Genomic DNA, 20486 nt, shown 5'->3' with positions numbered 1-20486 from the left:
ATCCATCCATCCATACACCCATCCATCCATACACCCATCCATCCATCTATACACCCATCCATCCATCCATACACCCATCCATTTTCTGAATCCGCTTGTCCATTTCAGGGTCGGGGGAGTTCCAGAGCCTACCACAGAGGCTAAGGGAACAAGGTGGGGGACCCAGGATGGGGCACACAAAATCATTACATTTTGTAGTTTTTCAAGCAGGGACACCACAGAAATGGCATAAGAAGTTTTGGAATTATGATACACATTTATATTAAAGTATTTATCAGACATTTCTGTCCATAGGGACTGGTACATCACAAGAAAACCGCTTTCAAGGAGTCAGCTAAACATGACTCTGGCCTGAACTTCCAAAAAATGACAAGGAGCACGTGCAAGTTCTCACTGGACTGAGAGCTATACATCCATCCATTTTCCAAACTGCTTATCCTATTGGGTCGCGGGGGGTCCGGAGCCTATCCCGGAAGCAATGGGCACGAGGCAGGGAACAACCCAGGATGGGGGGCCAGCCCATCGCAGGGCACACTCACACACCATCCACTCACACATTCACACCTATGGGCAATTTAGCGACTCCAATTAGCCTCAGCATGTTTTTGGACTGTGGGGGGAAACCGGAGTACCTGGAGGAAACCCCACGACGACATGGGGAGAACATGCAAACTCCGCACACATGTGACCCAGGCAGAGACTCGAACCCGGGTCCCAGAGGTGTGAGGCAACAGTGCTAACCACTGCACCACCATGCCGCCCCTTGAGAGCTATACAGTTTGCTATAAAATATTTCATGAAAAAGATTCAAGATTTAAATCACAGAGACAAAAAGACAAAAATCTAAAACAAGAAAAGCAGGCTGTTAAGGTGTCTGCAGAATCGGAGGCAGCGACTCCAGTAGCTGCACAGGAAGTTGGTTTGGATGCGTATGTTAGAATACAGGTCAGAGTTTGCGCCCCCCCGCTACCACAAAAGCCCCCCAGATGGGCACCACAGCAACGGTTTTACCAGAGCAAAGTTAAATATGCATTTCGTTCAGGTTTCAGTTTCCTCTTTTGAATTTCTAAATTCCCCCAGACAGACAAAAAGTTTTTGTTTTGAACATAATTATAATAATGACAGTACATTTAATTCATATAGCGCCATTCTCAAACTGACGGTCACTTTAAACGTGCAGTAATACAATACTACAAGTTAGCAGAGGCAGTCTGTGATTTGTATTTATTAATGCTTATGCACTGCTATCTATCAGAGAGCTATGAGATAAACCGAGGAGAGTGCAGGACTGGTAATGCCGATCGATGAAAGACATCCATAAAGACATTGTGATGAATGTTGTCAAAATCAGAGCTTATAACCAAAAGAAGATCACTGGCAGCCACTAAGTGTAAGTTTTGGCAACACTGTGCCTTGGCTGCCCATGCTTGTTAAAACTGCAATCCTAACAGCTTATCACAAGACAACGACTTTATCACCTGAGGCAGCTACAGTAAGTAGGTTTAAGGTCTCTTCTGTGATCTGCAAGACCTTCTACACAGCTGCTATTGGGACCGTCCTGACCATGAGCATCACAGTGCAGTTTGGTAGCTGCTCTCTGCTCCACAAAGCCCTGCAGAGAGTGATCAAAGCAGCCAAGTGCAGCTCCAGATCTGACCTACTGTCTGACCTACCTCACAAGAAGAACTGAGAGACTCAAGAGGAGCTTTTACCCTCAGATCATAAGGCTCCTCAATCAACATATGCCTCACTTTCATTAGTACAGTACCCGTATTAGACAATGCACTTCTGCATTGTGTATTGTATATTGTACATTCATTCACGTTCTACTTGAAGTTTACTATTATTATGGATAGATTACTGGTGCTGAGTTTATGCGGAATAAAATCATTTGTAGCACTTTGGGATAAACTGAATTGCCGAAATATTAAAAATCATTTTGGGTACAAAACTGAATGCCAGTTGCCAAAAGTCATTTATTGAATCAGTCACTTGGCAAAACTTTAAACCATGCTCACCTAGTTAGACACAATTTGCAGATCTCAGTCACCCTTTTTGCAAAACTCGAAACACATTCTCATTCATCAAAACACATTTTGCGCTATGATGAACTTTGATGCAAAATAGAAAACACAGGCCACAGAGGTTAAGCACAGCAAGCACACAGTAGCCATTTAAACACAATGACTCAAAACTGTTCACACACATTTATAAACATTTGAAGAAGCCAAAGAGTGACTAGAACATACATTACGTGCCATAGGTGAATAGGAGCTGAATTTCGACGTCAAGGTACAAATGGGTCACAAAGAGGATTCTTTCTTTCCGTGAATCTGGCTTGGCAGTTGCACAACATTATACTGTAATATGCCTCTCATTTGTTTATTTTTTGGCTTTGTTCTTTACAGTAACTTTTCTGGAGTACTGAATACGGCAAACGTTACATGTTAGTTATCAGTCATAACTGTACAGTATACAAATATTTTTGGTAGACGACCATACATTTTTTTTATTATAGTCTTACAGTTTCTAATTTACATGCCAACAACTATTTTGACTGGTAGTGTTTACATTTTTTGTGGGTTTAGCTTGAATTTTAGGGTTTGTGCTTAGTGGTTTGATTAAAGGAGAGGAGATTTTAGGAAATGTGTTTTAGCAATTCAGAAAAACTGTAAAATGTCAAGGCATATCAGACTACTGGGTGAGAGGCCTCAGACTCCAAAGGGTCACAGTAAATACTTATTATGCTATGTTTGTTTTATGTTCCTCTTTTTGAGTCTGGTACTATGACAAAAAATTCCCAATCTATCTATCCAGTGCTACTTCATCATTCCATCCTCTTTGTGCAATGTAGTGATGTAAAGTGCTGTCAGCAAAACAGCATGATACTACCACCACCCTGCTTGACCATTGGTTCAGTGTTCTTAGGTTAAGAAAACAACCTCACCATGATCCCCTGCAAACATATCTCTTTTCATTGTGGCCAAGCAGAGAAGTTAATGACACATTTACACGTCATTGTAACTGTCCCCCATCCCCACCCTGTGAATATGCAGCCATCAGCAGCCTTTCAGACTTAGCCAGACAGAACACACTAAGGAATGTGTCTGTTTTATTCAAGCACAGTACAGAACCACATGTTTTTTATTTTTCATTTTCCACTCTGTCCACCTTTATTCTCCACAATCTACCTTATTACTTTGTTTAGGCCTGTAATTAGTCTGTTACACACATCTTGGGTCACTCTCCTCTCCCAAATTAACTCTATTGCTTGGACACGGTGCTGTTTTGTACCTGGCTTGGCCTCCTTGCAGATGAAGTATTTCATCATGTGCCAAACAAGCTCGATGGGCTTAAAATCTGTTTCATTGTCATATACCACACTGTCCCTCATTACCTGACAATATCAGTCTTATTACTTTGTTTAGGTCTGTAATTATTATACTGCACACATCTTGGGTCCGCCTCATCTCCAAAAGGTGAAATAAAATACAAAATTGTAATTTCATCAATAAACTGACTAAAAACACATTTTGCTAGTTTTAGGCCATCTTTGCCTCACAACAGAAACAATTTCTTAAATTTCACAGGCCATTTATTGCAGTTTAGTCAGTTTATTAATGAAACTGGAATTTTATCTAAATATAAGAAAATTAAACTTGCTTAGACTTTCGTTAAGATACTTGAAATCAGGTACAATACAGTTTTTTACAATCGCTATGACAGTTTTTGCAATACATTTAACAAGTTCCCTAAACTCTTAACATGATTAGCACAACATCCGTCTTTGTAGGCTATACAATGAACACATTTCTTGTTGCTATCATAAAAAATGCGTACAGTTAATACCAATTTAAAATACTTGAACTTGTTTTACACACAAGCTCAACCAAGACCAAAACAAAGTAATTTTACAGTCAAATCTACAAATGCTTTCACACTGTATGTCAGAACAGATAACATCATGTTCTAAACATAATTTATATAGGCTAAAGTCAAAGTATGACAGCTGTTCATATTATGAATTGAAACACAAATATATTCCCTGTATTTTATTCCATTGCCAATTAGAAACAGCTTATTGCAGTTATGGAAATATATAAATCACAGCTGATTCCCATCTAGGAACCACAACCAGGTGTTGAGGTTTTTCCAATCACATGATCATATGTTCTAACAGAGGACTCTTTGGGCTGATCTTGTGTGGAAAAGGAAAAATATAGAGCAAGAGAAAGAAAGAAAGAAAGAAAGAAAGAAAGAAAGAACCTGTACGAGGGAGAGGAAGACGAGTACCAGGACAATTGAGAGAAGTGGGGCAAGGTAGAGGGAGAGGAGTTAGAATGCAAATAGAAGTCTGTACTGCAGCAGTTCGGTGTCTGTATTTTTTTACATAAACTGTACATTTTATAAAGCTACTCTGAGATGGTAATTAATTTTTTTGTATTGAATTTCTGCAGCAAAGGAAACAAAATGCATGCATTTATAAATGCAACAAAACAAAAATGTAGAAAGGCTTCAAATATAAGGGCAGACCTGACACATAAAATAATGCAGTTTCTGTAATTTCAGCTGATGATAGTGTTTTTTGTCAGTGTGTAATGATTGACTAAATGTTCCTGTTGGAAGAGAACATGTGTTAGTGTTTTCAATAATTATTCGATTTTAAAACATGTCTGCAGTGTTTTGCTAGACATAGTGTACTGTGGTGGTTTATTATTGTATTTTGAAAATTAGATTTGGGGTTTAGTTTACAATGTGTGATTTTGAGCATGAAATTAACCGTTTTGCCAATTGTGTGTTTTAGGTGTATTGGTGCGTTAAGAGTTTAGGGAACTTGTTAAATGTATTGCAAAAACTGTCATAGCGATTGTAAAAAAACTGTAAGTCACTTCAGCTTTCATAATCACTGCTCTCCCTGGTGGATGGATAAATCATTGCAAGTACTTTACACAGAGAGAGGCAAGGGGCGGATCATGCCGACCCCCTTGTTCATTACATCATCATGGGGATCTCATTACAGTCAAGGTCCCTCCCAGAACCCAGCAGGGGCCAGTCATGGACCAGCCAAGGACCAGCCAAGGACCAGCCAAGGACCAGACAAGACCCCATCATGGAAACAGGGGAAAATTCAAGTGGCTACATCTGTATCATCATTGCTGTCCTACATGTGTCTCACCGCGATGCCATTCGCACATCTATCCTAACAAAGCACAATGCCACTTTAAATTGCAGAACATGCAGCCATGGGCAAAAATATTGGCACCTGTGCATTTATGTCAGAAAACGCACCACTTCTCCAAGAAAATTGTTGCAATTACAAATGCTTGGTATTGTCATGTTTATTTCTCTTGTTGGCACTGGAAGCACACAAGTAAGCAGAGGAAAAACTGCGAATCTGAGACATTCCACACAAAATGTCAAAAATGGCCTGGACAAAATTATTGGTACCCTCAACTTAATACTTGGTATCACAGCCTTTGGAAGAAATAACTGATTTTAATAATTTTCTGTAAAAATTAATGAGTCTTTTAAATCTCCATACTAGAATTTTGGACCACTCTTCCTTTGCCAGCTGCTACAGGCCTCTCAGGTTTGAAGGGTTCCTTCTCCTGCTGTTTTTAGGTCTCTCCACGGCTGCTCTATGGGATTTAGATCTGGACTCATTGCTGGCCTCTGCAGAATTCTCCAGCACTTTGTCTTAAACATTTCTGTGTGCTTTTTGAAGTTTACTTTGGGTCCTTGTCCTGCTGTAAGACCCATTACCTCTGACTGAGACCCAGCTGCTTGACACTGGGCCCTACATTGCGCCCCAGAATTCTTTGGTAGTCTTCAGATTTCATAATACCATGCAAACAGTCCAGACTACCAGTGTCTGAAGCAGCAAAGCAACCTCAGAACATCAGTGAACCTCCTCCATGTTTGACTGTAGGGACCATTGTGGAAGAAAAATCAAAGATTATGCAAATCATATACTGATCCAATCAGTAATTACTAATGAAACTTATGTTACTACTTATATTACAACTGTCAATTTAAGATATATGATGATGTAATGATTGAATTATAATAAAAAATTTAATATGAGTATTCATATAAGTAAGAGGAAGTAACATGTTTTGGCATAAGGAGCTTGCTTTTGTTAGGTCAAGGTAATTCTTTGATATAAGAAATTGTTGCTACTGGCGGTAAACAGTTATAAGGAAGTTGTTTAATTATAGCGTCAGGAAAAGGGAAATAAAAGGTACATATAGAGAAGTGAAACGTGCTTGAAGGAGATGATGTAATCATAAAATGATTATGAAAAGGTCAAGTTGTTTTTAATCTGATAATGTCTCGTGCTTAACTGAAGTAATTGGTGTCTAAAGATATCAGACCCCTCCCTTAAACTCTCTGTAAACTGTTGCATTTTTTGCTATAAAAGATATAAGCACCTGTTGTTCGGGGAAGAGATCAGGAGATGCGCGAAAGATTGCTGAGTGCCTGTTCCACAAAGCTTTGGAAAAGGAAATTAAGTTTTGTCAGACTCTTAAACTAAACAACTTCTTCCAAATTCCTTCCACACCATGATCATTTCTTTGAAGGCTTCTTTGTTTTTGGTAAACAGTAGAATGATGTGCTTTACCGAAAAGATCTGTTTGTGTCTCGTCTGTCCAGAGGACATTCTCCCAGGATGATTGTGGCTTCCACAGGTACGTTTTAGCAAACTCCAATCTGGCTTTTTTATGTGTCTGTGTCAGCAGTGGGGTCCTCCTGGGTCTCCTGCCATAGCGTCCCTTTTCATTCAGATGGTGACGGATAGTGCGAGCTGACGCTGTTGTACCCTGTGCCTGCAGGTCAGCTTGAATTTCTTTGGAAGTTGGTTCTTTATCCACCATTCGAGCAGTTCTTCATTGTAACATTTCATCAATCTTTCTCTTTCGTCCACGTCCAGAGGGATTAGCTACGTACAGTGTCATGGGCTGTAAGCTTCTTTACAATGTTGTGCACAGTGGACACAGGAGCATTAGGATGGACTTGTAGCCTTGCGATTCTCCAAGCTTTTCCATTCTTTGCTCTTCTGCCTTTTCTCCGTGCTCATTGTGATACATACAGACGCTCAAAAACAAGACTGAGGCAACATTTCTCCATTTTAAATGGTTGTGAGTGGGAATTTCCATATTGCCAGCACCCGGTAATTGCTACAGGCGATTGGAAAGAATCACATGCTTGAAATACAATTATTTCTTACAATTCTGATAAGCTGCCAATAATGTTGACCAGGCCATTTTTCACGTTTTGTCTGGAATGTCTCAGATTCGTTTTATTTCCTCTGATTTTTTGTGTTCTTCCTGTGCCAACAAGAGACATAAATATACCAAAGCATTTGTAACTGCAACAATTTTACATAAGAAATTTGCAAACGAGAGGAGGCCATTCGGCCCATCAAGCTCGTTTGGGGAGAACTTATCTAATAGCTCAGAGATGTTAAAATCTTATCTAGCTCTGATTTACCAGAACCCAAGGTTTTAGCCTGCACTACACTAATAGGAAAACTATTCCATGCTCTAACTTGTTAAAGAAGTGCTTTCTCAAATCCACTTTAAAATGTTCTACCACTAATTTCCATCTATCTGAACTAATATCGAAGTAACTATTCGGCTGAACAGCATCCAGACCTGTTAGAATATTATATACCTGGATCATGTCCCCCCTTAGTCTCCTTAGCTTGAGGCTAAACAGATTCGGCTCAGCTAACCTCTCCTCATAAGACATTCCTCTAAAACCAGGAATCATTCTTGTAGCCCCACATTGCACCCTTTCCAAGGTAACAATCTCCTTTTTGAGGTATAATGACCAAATATGCACACAATATCTTAATTAACCTGCAGAAATCTTAGTTATTTGAGTACATATTGTTTATTAAAAGTACATAGTGCTTATTTGTTATTCATCTATTTGTTAGACTCAAACTATAATATTTTTAGTTTTTAATCTGTTTTTATTTAAACCAACACACAATCTCTAGAGTAATTTGAGGTTACATTTCAGTGCCTGTTGTACATGTATAAATGCACATGTGAGAAATAAATTTCTTGAATCTTGAATCTTGAAAGGTAATCAGCTCCAGTCCAAACGCAAACTTGGTTAAAATCATTTTTAATCTCTAAAACTCAGTTGCGGCAAATAGGAAGTCACTGCACATGTAGGCTATACACTACACCAGCAGATGGCGTTGTTCAGTCACAACCGAGGTACAGCTCTGTCACTCAGCAGCCTACCAGATAATTGTTTACTTGGCAGACATGATGAGGGGCATCGAAGCTAATATACTCAGGGGGTGGGGTCATTAAAGCGGCATACAGGCTGCAGACATAGGCTAGAGATTCAGACATAGGCCAGGGACTCAGACATAGAAAAAGGGACTCAGACATAGGCCAGGGACTCTCAGACATAGGCCAGGGACTCTCAGACATAGGCCAGGGACTCAGACATAGGCCCGGGACACTGACAAAGGCGAGGGACTCAGACATAGGCCAGGGACACTGACAAAGGCGAGGGACTCAGACATAGGCTAGGGAATCTCAAACATAGGTTAAGGACACTGACAAAGACGAGGGACTGGATGGATGGATGGATGGATGGATGGATGGATGGATGGATGGATGGATGGATTTTTTTTCAGTCACAAATGTTCTAGTGCAAGCCAAGACAGAATAAAAATTCACCCGTGTGTGTGACAAGACACAGAGAGAGTCCAATCATTCAGTGCCTTGCAAAAGTATTTACCCCCCTTGGCATTTTTCATGACTTGTTGCCTCGCAACCTGGGATTAAAATGGACTGTTTGACAGTTTGCACCATTTCATTTACAGAACATATCTACAGCTTTGAAGATGTCTATATCTTTTATTGTAAAACAACAAATAGGACAAAATAACAGAAAACTTCAGCATGCATAACTGTTCACCCCCCCTACAGTCAGTACTTTGTAGAGCCATATTTTGCAGCAATTACAGCTGCAAGTCGCTTTGGATACGTCTCTATGAACTTGCCACATCTTGCCACTGGGATTTTTGCCCATTCCTCAAGGCAAAGCTGCTCCAGCTCCTTCATGCTTCAAGGTGAACCTCCGTCTGAGTCTCAAATCACAGGCAGACTGACACAGGTTTCGCTTAAGAATATCCCTGTATTTAGCACCATCCATCATTCCCTCGACTCGGACGAGTATCCCAGTCCCTGCTGCTGAAAAACATCCCCAACCTAACCCTAACCCTAACCCTTTGAACACCTTCGCTTTGGCTGTGGGTACTTGTTATCACTAGGTGTGTGTAAGGAGTGACTGCTTTTGGTTTATGTGCTACGTTTGCCACTGTAGTTTCCCTTAGTTTAGTTAGTCTGTGCTGTTTGTATTTGGCAGATGTTTTTTTTTTGTTTCTTTGGCCTGTGTTACTCCCAAAGTTTGTTACCTCGTGTTTGTGAGTGAATATTTAAAAAAAAAAAAAAAAACATAAAAAGATTCCCTTAGTGTCCCGCGTTCCCTTTTTCTAGCCCCCGGTTGTCCCGACCTTCCCTTTCCCTTCCCCTACTGTTGCGCTCTAACCCTAGACTGGAGCGTAACGGGGTCAGACGTGCTTGGGCGTGGCACAGATTGCTTAGGGTGAGTACAGCGTTAGATACTGGGGAGAGTCCGTCCTCAGCTGCTCTGCTATTCTCAGTGCAGCCACATGGTGTCGCTGTGTCGAGTCCAGCATGGGGCAGTGAATCAGAGTGAGGAGGGCAGGGAAACAGAGAGGGAGGAAGAGGACAAGGCTGCAGTTTGTCAGACATCTGCAGACCATCGATAGGAGAGGTGCTGTGAGAAGCGGCTGAGAGTAATTAATCAGAAGGAAGTAAGACAGGCAGAGAGTGACACACATTTGCCGCGGGACGTGGGGTAACTGGGGGCCGCAGAGCAGCATGAAGTACCTGCTTGCCGTCGTCTGCCTCCTGCGAGGTGAGTGCTGAGAGTGTGACCCTCTGTGTGAACAAAGTGACACTCTGCACCGCAGTGCTGCCTCTGAAAGCTGCTCTATGTCACTTTGTATTAAATACTAAACTCCTCTCCTTTGATTGACAGCTTGGCGTGATGCAAACTGCACTACGGTGACAGGATATGAGGGAGGTGGGGTCAGCATCAGGTGTGACTACTCAAAAAAGTATGAGGACAACAGTAAATACCTGTGTACTGGTGGCTTCTTATCATGTACGGATCTCATTACAACCAATAAAAAGAATGAGTGGGTGACAGAGGGGAGATTCTCACTGTATGACGACCCTGAAGGAGGATTCTTCACTGTGAACATCACCAGCTTACAGCTAACGGACACTGGGACATACTGGTGTGCGATATCTAAACGGTACTGGCCTGGTACATTCACTGAAGTTTCTCTGCAGGTTCTGAAAGGTAAGAGTCTGAAGCAGGAATTCCTGTGAGTTTTTCTGCATAACCTCCCTCTCTGCTTGTTATAGATTATTATTTGTACATATTCACCATATATACAATGTGATATATTTGTAATATAAGTTATGTGTAGTTCGAACCATTACCTTAGTTTAACCCTATTTGTGATACAGAGCAAGAAACACATTAAATATATATATATATATATATATATATATATATATATATATATATATTTAAAATGTACATAAGATTGTTGTCTTTCGACATTACATTCTTACTAACATGGTTTTGCCCTAAAAAACTTCTCATTTTTATTACTGAAGAATGTGTCTACAAACTGTACTCAGGCAATCAAGGAAAATTTTGTTAAAATATATTCATGTTGGTGTGAATTATATTATGTCTATCAGCGTGTGTCTGCTTAGCCATTGCAAAACTAGTTACCCCTGTATTAGCAATCACCATTCACCATTAGCATGCCATGTTTGTCTAATCGATACTTAATAAAATTAGTTTATTAATTACAGTAATCAATTACCTTCCTCCTGTGGTCCAAAAGTACTCAGTTTAGGCCGGATGGTGTCCCTAAATCTGTAACCTGATGACGACACAGTAGAGGAGGTCAATCATTCTCACTTAAGTACAAATTTGACTTAAAGACCGACTTAAGGATGGGATCTTGTTCGTATCCTGGGGCTGCCTGCACTAATTCTCCAGGCTCAGATTTACCCCATCAGCTAATTTCATGCATCTGCACTGGTTACACTGGGCAAGCAGCTTTGATGTGCTGTCAGGTGTTTTCATGCAGAAAAGCAGGACACCACAGGCAAACCCCTTTACTTGTGCTGCTGCACATTTTGTCTTGGTTCCGGACTTTTTCTGTCTTCCCTTTGAAGGGCCAAACTCCACAAATACCGCACAGCCAACAGTAACAGCAACAACAGCAACCGACACAACAATTATACCAACGGTAACATTCAGCACACCGGCGATTTCGGTGACTGCATCAGCAAAGCCTTCTGGAAGCACAGCCCGAAATACAACATCAGCAGGTAAGCAGGTTAACCGTCATTAATACAGACTGTCCCTGACTTATGACTGGCTTCCACGCTAACATGACAGGTCGTAAGTCAAAATGGACGTATGTCAGTACGGGATAATAATCACACTGACTTTTGGTGCAAGTATGAGACCGGGAGATGCGTGTGACGCTGGGATGGTCACGCTGCCATTTGCTGCTGTACTTCCCCACAGCGACTATCGTGCAGTGTGCAGTGCACACTAGGTTGCATAGCGCCACCAGGTGTATGAAATTCATTTTTACATACATTTGTTTAATTTAAAAAACAAGCGTTGTAAGTCACATAGGTTGGGGACAGTATTTACTGGGTGCTATGAAGTTGCTGTCGACTCCTTGTGACCATACAGACGGTCGGCATCCAGAATGTCTGGTCTTCTTTGGAGGTCTGCAGGCTTCCTAGTGGTATGTTCATGGATGAGATAACTGATAACCCATAAACATACATGATTACATTCATAGGAACCGTTCAAAAAGCACTGTAGCACTCAAATGACATCATGCTGAAATTTTTCATGGCTTAATTAAAAATGATTAAGGTAGCAGAACTCAGTTTTAACAAACTTCGGCTGCACAAATTAGGCTGAGAATCAGGTGGTGTCGCCCATATAGTGAGTTACCTTGTGCTTTTGACCCTTTGCCCATCTGCCTTCGGTTCGACCCTTTCTGGCTTTTGAGCTGTTCTGTAGACATCAGGGCGTCATACGAGGTACTAGGTAGGTGAACCTGATAGAGTCCACTGAGAATATGACCCAAACCGTCACCCTGACTCAGGTGCAGCACTATAAAGAGGGGGACCCAGTGTCTAGCTGGTATAGACTTTGGGATGGAGTTCAACTTCATATCTGACCTTTCACCTTTCCGGAGGATCCCCTACATGAACAATCGAATGTCGTTTGCCTAAATTTCTAAATTATAAAATATTATTCAGTCACATTTGACCTCATCTCTAAATTAAGCCAATAATAAAGTCTTTCTGTATTTTATCTCATAGAGAAAAGGGGAATGGCATACATGACCTGGTAAAACTCTACACTTATGTTACAGTGTGTAGCCAGTTCTGTGAGAATTAGAAGGTCCATATTTCCTGTCTTTCAGAAACGCTGCTGCCCATAACTGTGGGGCTGACTGTGGTTCTGCTCTTGCTTGGACTCGCTCTGCTGATCTTCTACAGACAGAAGAGGAAGAAACCAGCAGGTGGCTGTTAGACACTCTCACCCAACACTGGCTGGAAACACAAACCTTCAGTGCGTCTGTGACACGCACACCAATGCACATGCACACGTGTGCATTATAAGCCACCAACATGCTTCAAACAGCACGCAACATGTTTTAAACCGTCAGTGATACCAGCTAGGCTCTTTTTATTCCTGTACAGGAACTATCTTACTGAACTTATTTCGATTCCCCATTTATAAACTGTCCCATGAATGATAATATTTAAGTATATGGTTTAACCAGTTTGATATGTAATACTACAACAAAACTGAACACTACAGCACTGATGTGAGGGATTTTATCTCTCTAAAGTAATAAATGACATAAGACTTTTCTCTCAAAACAGCCTTTTAATCTGTGCTGAAATGTAAAAGCTTGTGGTGTTTCTGAGCTCTGGTCTTGCCGTTTGTTCCACAGCATCTAAACCCCTCTCTGACCGGACAGATACTGACAGCAGACACCCAGACACAGTCAGTATTCCTCATGTATACAATCCTCATCTAAATGATACTGGCACTGATGGCTCATGTCCTGTAAGTGGAGTAATGTGTGTTTTTTATACTCTGTCTTGTAGATCCAGTGTAGCTCTGAATATGAGGAGATAAAAGACCAAATTGCTGCGGTTCCCTCCCTCTATTGCACAGCGGACTTACCTGAAAATGCTTCTCCCATGACTGTCTACTCCACTGTAGGTCCTTCCAAAGCCTCATGTTCAGATTCTGTCAGCTATACCGCTGTCATCTTCACTGAGAATCCAGCCTGTACAAACCAGTCAGCTATAAACTTCACGAATGACTCTGAGTATGCCACCGTCAAGCTCTAGGTCACACCGGGTATAAATAATACTCAAAGAATATATCTGCGAGTATGCTGTTGGCTTTTCCCTAAAAATGTGAAACTGTAAGGGAATCAATGTATGATGTAAGACACATCTGTACTGGGAAGACCTCAGCTCGCCCTCCAACCTCTGACCCTAACCCTTCCCTCACCTGTGAACTCCAACCTCTGACCCCAACCCTACCATCACCTGTGACCTACAACCTCTGACCCTTACCCTACCCTCATCTCTGATCCCTCAGCTGGTCACGTATCCTGTACCTTTCTTTGCACTTGTCTTTCTTTGAATAGCTTTTCTCTCTTAAATTTTCTCACTTAAATTCCTATGTTTGCAGTGTACATTGTATTGTATTTGTTATATTGTTCCTGATAGAATGTTAACTTGCACTTGTCATGGAAGGCCTTTCTGCACGGCACGTGGTGGCCTATGCTGGTGACCTCTACCCCTTGCTGGAGACGTTCATTTTCACATCGACCCAGTCTAGGGAAAAGCCAGCCTGGAGTCTATCCCAGTAATCATGGATCAGAGGATGTTCTGGATGTCATGCCTGCTTTACTATATGTGCATCTGTAAAACTGGCTTTACAGCAGAATGACTGACACAAATGAGAATAATACTGTACCTGAAAGAGTGCATGTTATATTAGCAATATGAAAGGTCATTTTTTGGGAGAAGGTCTTACAAAAAAGCACATAACTTCAGCTTTTTGCAACGAGTATAAATAGTTTTGCAAAATGCATGGGCAGGTTTTGTCACACCTAAGTGCTGAGTGTTCTCACCTAGAGAGAAAATGGAAATGGAATATTCAAATAAAATATTTGCTACAGGTGTGAAATAAGGGCGACATTCTTCTGGGTGGCATGGTGTTCTGCAAACCTTCTACAGCAGGGTTCCCCACTTCAAGCCCTGGTGGGACAGAATTCAAACCCGTTTACAGATTTTTCTGCTGAAGCACAAAACTCACTGATTAGTTGATTAAGATGTATCTGGAAATGTGTCAGTCTTGCTGGGGTCAGGCTAGATTGAATTCAAGATTGAATACAATCCTCTAAAGCTAGGGAACAATTGTTAACTAAGAGAGGGTAGCTCACTGTGACCAGAATATTCCTGTAGTTCCCTTTGTGAATTTGTCCTTCCCCTAAGATGTCAGAGAGCAGAAGATACAGCTTCTTGTTAAAATGTATTTCCCACAGTGCTTTGTAAAGATACTGATCTGGCTTGTTTTAAGCTACTGTAAGTGCCGTGAGATCAGGTGAGAAAAGGTCAATAGGGCTCAGAAAAGGCTCAGAGGATGGAGTGTTGGTTTCTTTGTGGGAAGCATGAACATCATTTGTAGGTTTGGACAGTGATGTAATGAATATTATCTGTTCAACACACCATGGCCACTGTGCCCCACAAACAGGTCATGGTACAAATGTGTTTGTGTCATTTTATGATCAGTACAAGGTCAGGAATCTCCGTCTCTGTCTCCCTCCCTCTGCCTCCTTTGCTCTGCTCCCTTCGTCATAAAACATTTACATTTATTTAGTAGATTCCTTTGTCCAAAGCAATGTTCAGCTAAGGCAAAAAGCCCATTACAGACATACATGCTGTCATGGAGTCAACTATGCACAAGTGCAGCTAGGATAAGCTTCCAATGAATAATCAGGTATGAACAGCTCTGTTACTGCAACCTGTAACTAAATCCATCCATCCATCCATTTTCCAAACCGCTTATCCTACTGGGTCGCGGGGGGTCCGGAGCCTATCCCGGAAGCAATGGGCACGAGGCAGGGAACAATCCAGGATGGGGGGCCAGCCCATCGCAGGGCACACTCACACACCATTCACCCACACATGCACACCTATGGGCAATTTAGCGACTCAAATTAGCCTCAGCATGTTTTTGGACTGTGGGGGGAAACCGGAGTACCCGGAGGAAACCCCACGACGACATGGGGAGAACATGCAAACTCCACATACATGTGACCCAGGCGGAGACTCGAACCTGGGTCCCAGAGTTGTGAGGCAACAGTGCTAACCACCACCATGCCGCCCCCTAACTAAATCAGTTAACCTATTTATTAGAATTTCAGCAGATATAAGCAAGCCTCCTTCATGGGTCCAGCATGGTTAGCCTGTGTTTTTGGACTGTGTCTTAATAAAAACACTGACATTAGAACACGTATTAAGGATTTCCAGCAAAATACAAACTCGTCTGCAGAACAGTTTCAAACTTATACCCAAGGAACTATGAGAGACAAGTCAATTCAGTCTTTATAAGCCTGTTTAATATAAGAAGCAAAGTGCAAATAATGCCGAATAAGTCATCACGTGGAACAGCTTTGTGAAATGTGTTTCACATTTACAGAGTATAATGTCAGAGGGAAAGAAACACAATGGAACACAATAAAACACAATGGAACACAATAAAACACAATGGAACACAATAAAACACAACGGAACACAATGCAGGAATGGCTTCACTGAACCAGAGGCCAACTCTGTATTAAAGCCTATATATTAAAAATGGGATGTTAGTAAAGTTCGTGTCTATCTAAAGCCAGCCGTCCCAATACTTATAGCAATATAGTGTATGTTAAGCGAAGAATAACCATATCATTAAAAAACCTTTCGAGTTTATTATCAGGATTAAGCAGATACTGTAACTGAAAGGGCATTTGGATTGTTTAAAATGTGTTTGAGATATTTCGATAAGTCCGGTGGAACACGGCAGTGCAGCCGTCAGAAGGTCACGCCATTCTTTGCGGCATGTTGTGTGCTGCGTAATATTGATGTCTGTTGGACATAAATGAGGACACACTGGAGCACTTTAGAAGGCTGATGCTGAACTGCATGCATCGTTGCCAACAAAGCAGTGTCCGCCGGCAGCAGCGCAGGCAAGGAGGGATCAGCTGGCAGAAGAGCTGAATCGTCTGTAGCCTGGTAAGGAATGGAAGTTGGGAGAGAAGAAAAATAACAGCCCCATTAGCTTTTATTTGAACATCTTAAAATACCTTCAAAACTGTAGGCTTTGCTTCCTTTAAAGAAAAATTGCACTTTTATTTGTTTTGCGAACTGCAGACCAAAAATTAAAATAAATCATACAGGCATAAATAGGTCCCCATCAGGCCCAGATGGAGGCTGCTCAGGTTGGGGGGCAATTAGAAATGGGAGCTGGGTGGGCAGCTTTTCACACAATGGACTGTAATACAGTGCAGTGGGGGGCTTGTGACCAGAGAAATAGGGGGGGGCAGATGGGAATTTTCATATTTTATCTTTCAACTATTTATGATGCTCTCATGGTCATCAGGAAAGACAAATTATTATTATTATTATTATTATTATTATTATTATTATTATTATTATTATTAATAAAATAATCATAGTAATAATAATTCTGTATGGTGCTTTGGATAGAAGTCTCTGCTAACCAAACATAAACTTAACATAAACATAAACTGGATTTTAAAGGCAGATTTGGGACTCAAACTCATGAACCGGTATATCAGAACATCAGAGCAGAACATGTACAGTAACAGGAACAGTAATATAGCGGAAGGATGCTCCTGTCAGAGTCAGCGCCTGTTTATCTGAGTCTTTCATGTCTCCTCCCTGTTTGGCCAGCAGATGGCGCTGGCCATCCTGCTCTCCCTATTGTCAGTCTTCATGCGTCACATGGCTGCATAGCTGACTGAGTTGAGCATGCGGTTACCTATAATCCCCTCAGTCGTGTGTTCAGATCCCTCCTCCTCTGTTTGTCTTTTTGTAGATTTTCTTCCCTAGTGTTTCATTTGTGTCAGTTTACTAGTTCTTGTGTTTTTTGTGGTTTGTTTTCTGTTTTGGTTTTTTGCTTTGTGTTTGGCTGTATTTTACCTGTCTTGGTTTATTCCCTAGTGTTTGATTTTGTTTCCTTGTTTCTCTGTCAGTTTCTTAGTTTCCCTGTTTGATGTCCCAGTTCCTTCACTTAATTATTAGTTTCACCTGTTGCCTGCTTTACTAGGCCTTGTTAATTGTTTTCACCTCTCCTGTATTACTCTTGTTAGCCTTTTTGTATTTAAGTTCCTGGTCCTGTTCGGTTCCTTCTTGGGCCTGTACTACAAAGCGGGGTTACTGGCTTATTGAGGTAACTTGTCAGATTTAAGGTAGTCTGGGCAAAATGCAAGTAAACGAATATGAAGCCCATTTAAACTGTGGTACCTTAAATCTGGCATGTTACCCTGATATGCCAGTAAGCCCACTTCACAGTAAAGGCCACTGGAGTCATTGCATGTCAGTTGTGTAGCTCTATTGTGTATTTCAGAGTGGTGTGTATTTTGTACTTTGCCTGACAACCTGCCTCTTGTTGCCCTGATCCTTTTGTACTATAGTTGGTCTCTGTTATCCCTTTTTTAGTTTTGACCCCTCGTGGTCTGTTTTAAGTTGTAAGTGTTTGTAGAATTTTCAGTTTAGTTAATAATCCCCCATTGCGTCCCACGAGCCGCCAGTGGCTCGTCCACCTGCCTGCCTGCACCGTGCCCCGCCCTCGTGATGAGTATCCTCTGAGTGCCTCAGAGCGCCTTAAAGAGAATAAACGGCACCACTTCACAATAAGGCTCCCATTTGCCACTTGTAAATGGTACTAACTCATTTATAAAAAACTGTTATAACTTGTTTAAATAATTTACAAAGCATTATAACCTGATTAATAACCAGATTATAAACCATTCATAAACTCTTTATATGGGGAGCCTTATTGTAAAGTTGACGACACCAAGGTGGGGGGTGTAGCAGATACTGATTTAGCAGCAGAGAGGCTACAAGAGGATCTGGATTTAATTAGCGACTGGGCTGATACCTGGCAGATGAAATTTAACACAGATAAATGCAAGGTAATCCATGCAGGGAGCAGAAATATAAAGTACAGATATTTTATGGGTTCCACTGAAATAAAGGTAACTGATTATGAGATAGACCTCAGTGTGAATGTTGATGCCTCCATGTCCCACTCTCGCCAGTGTGGGGAAGCAATATAAAAGGCCAATAGGATGTTGGGTTACATCTCTAGGTGTGTGGAGTTTACGTCAAGGGAGGTGATGCTACGATTATATAATTTCTTGGTAAGACCTCACGTAGAATATTGTGTGCAAGTTTGGTCACCATACCTAAAGAAGGACATTGCTGCCTTAGAAAAGGTACAACATAGGGCTACGAGAATGATTCCTGATCTTACAGGAAGGTCTTACGAGGACAGAATTTCTCAAATGTGGTTGCACCCCTGACTGAGTTGCTTCACAAAAGGATGAAGTTCGCTTGGTCCCCCGCGTGCCAGGCCGCTTTCCATTACTGCTTAGCAGTTCCCCTGTTTTGGCTGCCCCAGACTTCACTCAGCCCTTTAAGCTGGAAGTAGACGCTAGTGGCGTGGGTGCCGGTGCAGCCCTTCTGCAGGAGGATCACCTTGGACTTGACCACCCAGTATGCTATTTTTCTAAGAGATTTCTGAAGCACCAATTAGCCTATAGTGCTATTGAAAAGGAAGCGCTAGCCCTCTTGTTAGCATCGCAGCATTTCGAAGTGTACGTGGGAGAAAGTATTCAACCAGTGGTCGTGTACACCGACCATAACCGTCTTTTGTTTTTGGAACCCATGTGTAACTCTAATCAGCGTCTAATGCGCTGGGCTCTGATACTCCAATCCTTCAACCTAGAAATAAGGCATAAGAAGGGAGTTAGTAACTTGGTGGCCGACGCCCTCTCCCGAGCTTGACCGTTACCCCCGATTATTCTGCTCGTTTTGTTCTCCTTTTCTTTGTTGTGGGTGTTCTTGATTGTAATTGTGAACTCCTGCCGCGTTCACACTTGTGTGGTGGGGTGTTATGTGCCAAAAGCAATTTGGGGGTGTCCCTACAGGTCCTCTGGACTTCCCACCCTCCAGTTGCCATTCGCCAGTCACTCCCTTCAGCTCCACCTCCCAGACCTGGCCACGCCTCTCCCGTCTGCGGCATCACTTCCTGTTTCTGGTTTGTCGCACAGAAAAGACCACGGCTAGTAACTTTGAGAGGTTTATGCTCATTTGCTTGGATTATTGTTGTATAATCCTCTTTGTTGACCATTCTCTTGCTCGCCTCCTCGGACACTGTCGTCTTGGATTGTGTGTTTTCTGTGTGTTTGTGCTGTAGGTGTGTACGGAGTGACTGCCATTTTTGTTCTACGTGACGAGTTGCTTAATTGTTGGTTTGGTTAGGCGGACAGGACTTAGTATTGTTGTTTTGTTTGTGTTTTGTTTTCACGTAGGACTAACTTATCTTGGGTTTCCTTCGGTAGCGGTGTTTTGTTTGTTATATTGGCCTTTGTCACTCCCGAAGTCTGTTGCACCTATTGTTGTGAAGTATCTGTGTATAAAATACAAAAAAACTATTAAAAAAAGATCCCTCTGTGTCCCGTGTTCCCTTCCCTCTGCCCCAGGTTCTCCTGTCTTTCCTTTTCCATATTCCGTCTCCATTCTGCTCCAACCCTAGACTGGATCATAACATTAAGGAACAAACATGAGATCAGTATTTAACTTGTGTTACTCATGACTTGTTCCTTCATTAGTTAACAAAGGTTTACAGAATTAACAGGTATAGTAACAAATGTAGTAACTGCTTGAGGTAAAATGTCATAATTCATTAACGATGTATTAACATGAGATTAGTAGGTTTTGGCAGTTTTTCTTCTGAATGCTGCCCCTGTACTCACCTCTTCTCCTTTGTACCACCAGCACGTGATACTTACACATTAATTGCTGCAGTTTTACTTACAGGTATCATAGCATCCACATGGCAGCCAGATCTGCAGGCAGCTCGCAGGCCGCAAAGACACTGAAAAGGGCCGCGTCTGGCCCCCGGGCTGCTGGTCCAGTAGGCGGCCGAAGGACATCGTCTGCGATGCATCGTCTGTGTTCTCACTTCCCTTTTACTTCAGTTCTGGCTTC

General features: G+C 41.8%; 1 protein-coding gene across 2 annotated transcripts; it reads left to right on the top strand.

Moving 5' to 3' along the window:
- Nucleotides 1-6365: 6365 nt before the first annotated feature.
- LOC125741766 (CMRF35-like molecule 5) lies at nt 6366-14394 on the top strand. 2 transcript variants are annotated; one of them, XM_049013079.1, is made up of 6 exons: nt 6366-6689; nt 10096-10422; nt 11319-11474; nt 12599-12697; nt 13136-13188; nt 13293-14394. In XM_049013079.1, exons 1-6 carry the CDS (start codon nt 6671-6673, stop codon nt 13539-13541), a joined length of 903 nt encoding a protein of 300 aa, XP_048869036.1. In that variant the 5' UTR covers nt 6366-6670; the 3' UTR covers nt 13542-14394. The 2 variants fall into 2 exon arrangements, with proteins under 2 accessions (XP_048869036.1, XP_048869035.1); XM_049013078.1 differs by lacking the exon at nt 6366-6689 and adding an exon at nt 6715-9972.
- Nucleotides 14395-20486: the final 6092 nt, after the last annotated feature.

The sequence above is a fragment of the Brienomyrus brachyistius genome, chromosome 5, assembly GCF_023856365.1.
Source record: "Brienomyrus brachyistius isolate T26 chromosome 5, BBRACH_0.4, whole genome shotgun sequence".
Taxonomy (NCBI): Eukaryota; Metazoa; Chordata; class Actinopteri; order Osteoglossiformes; family Mormyridae; genus Brienomyrus; species Brienomyrus brachyistius.
The sequence above is the reverse complement of the archived record's forward strand: the minus strand, read 5'-3'. Positions and strand labels throughout refer to the sequence as shown.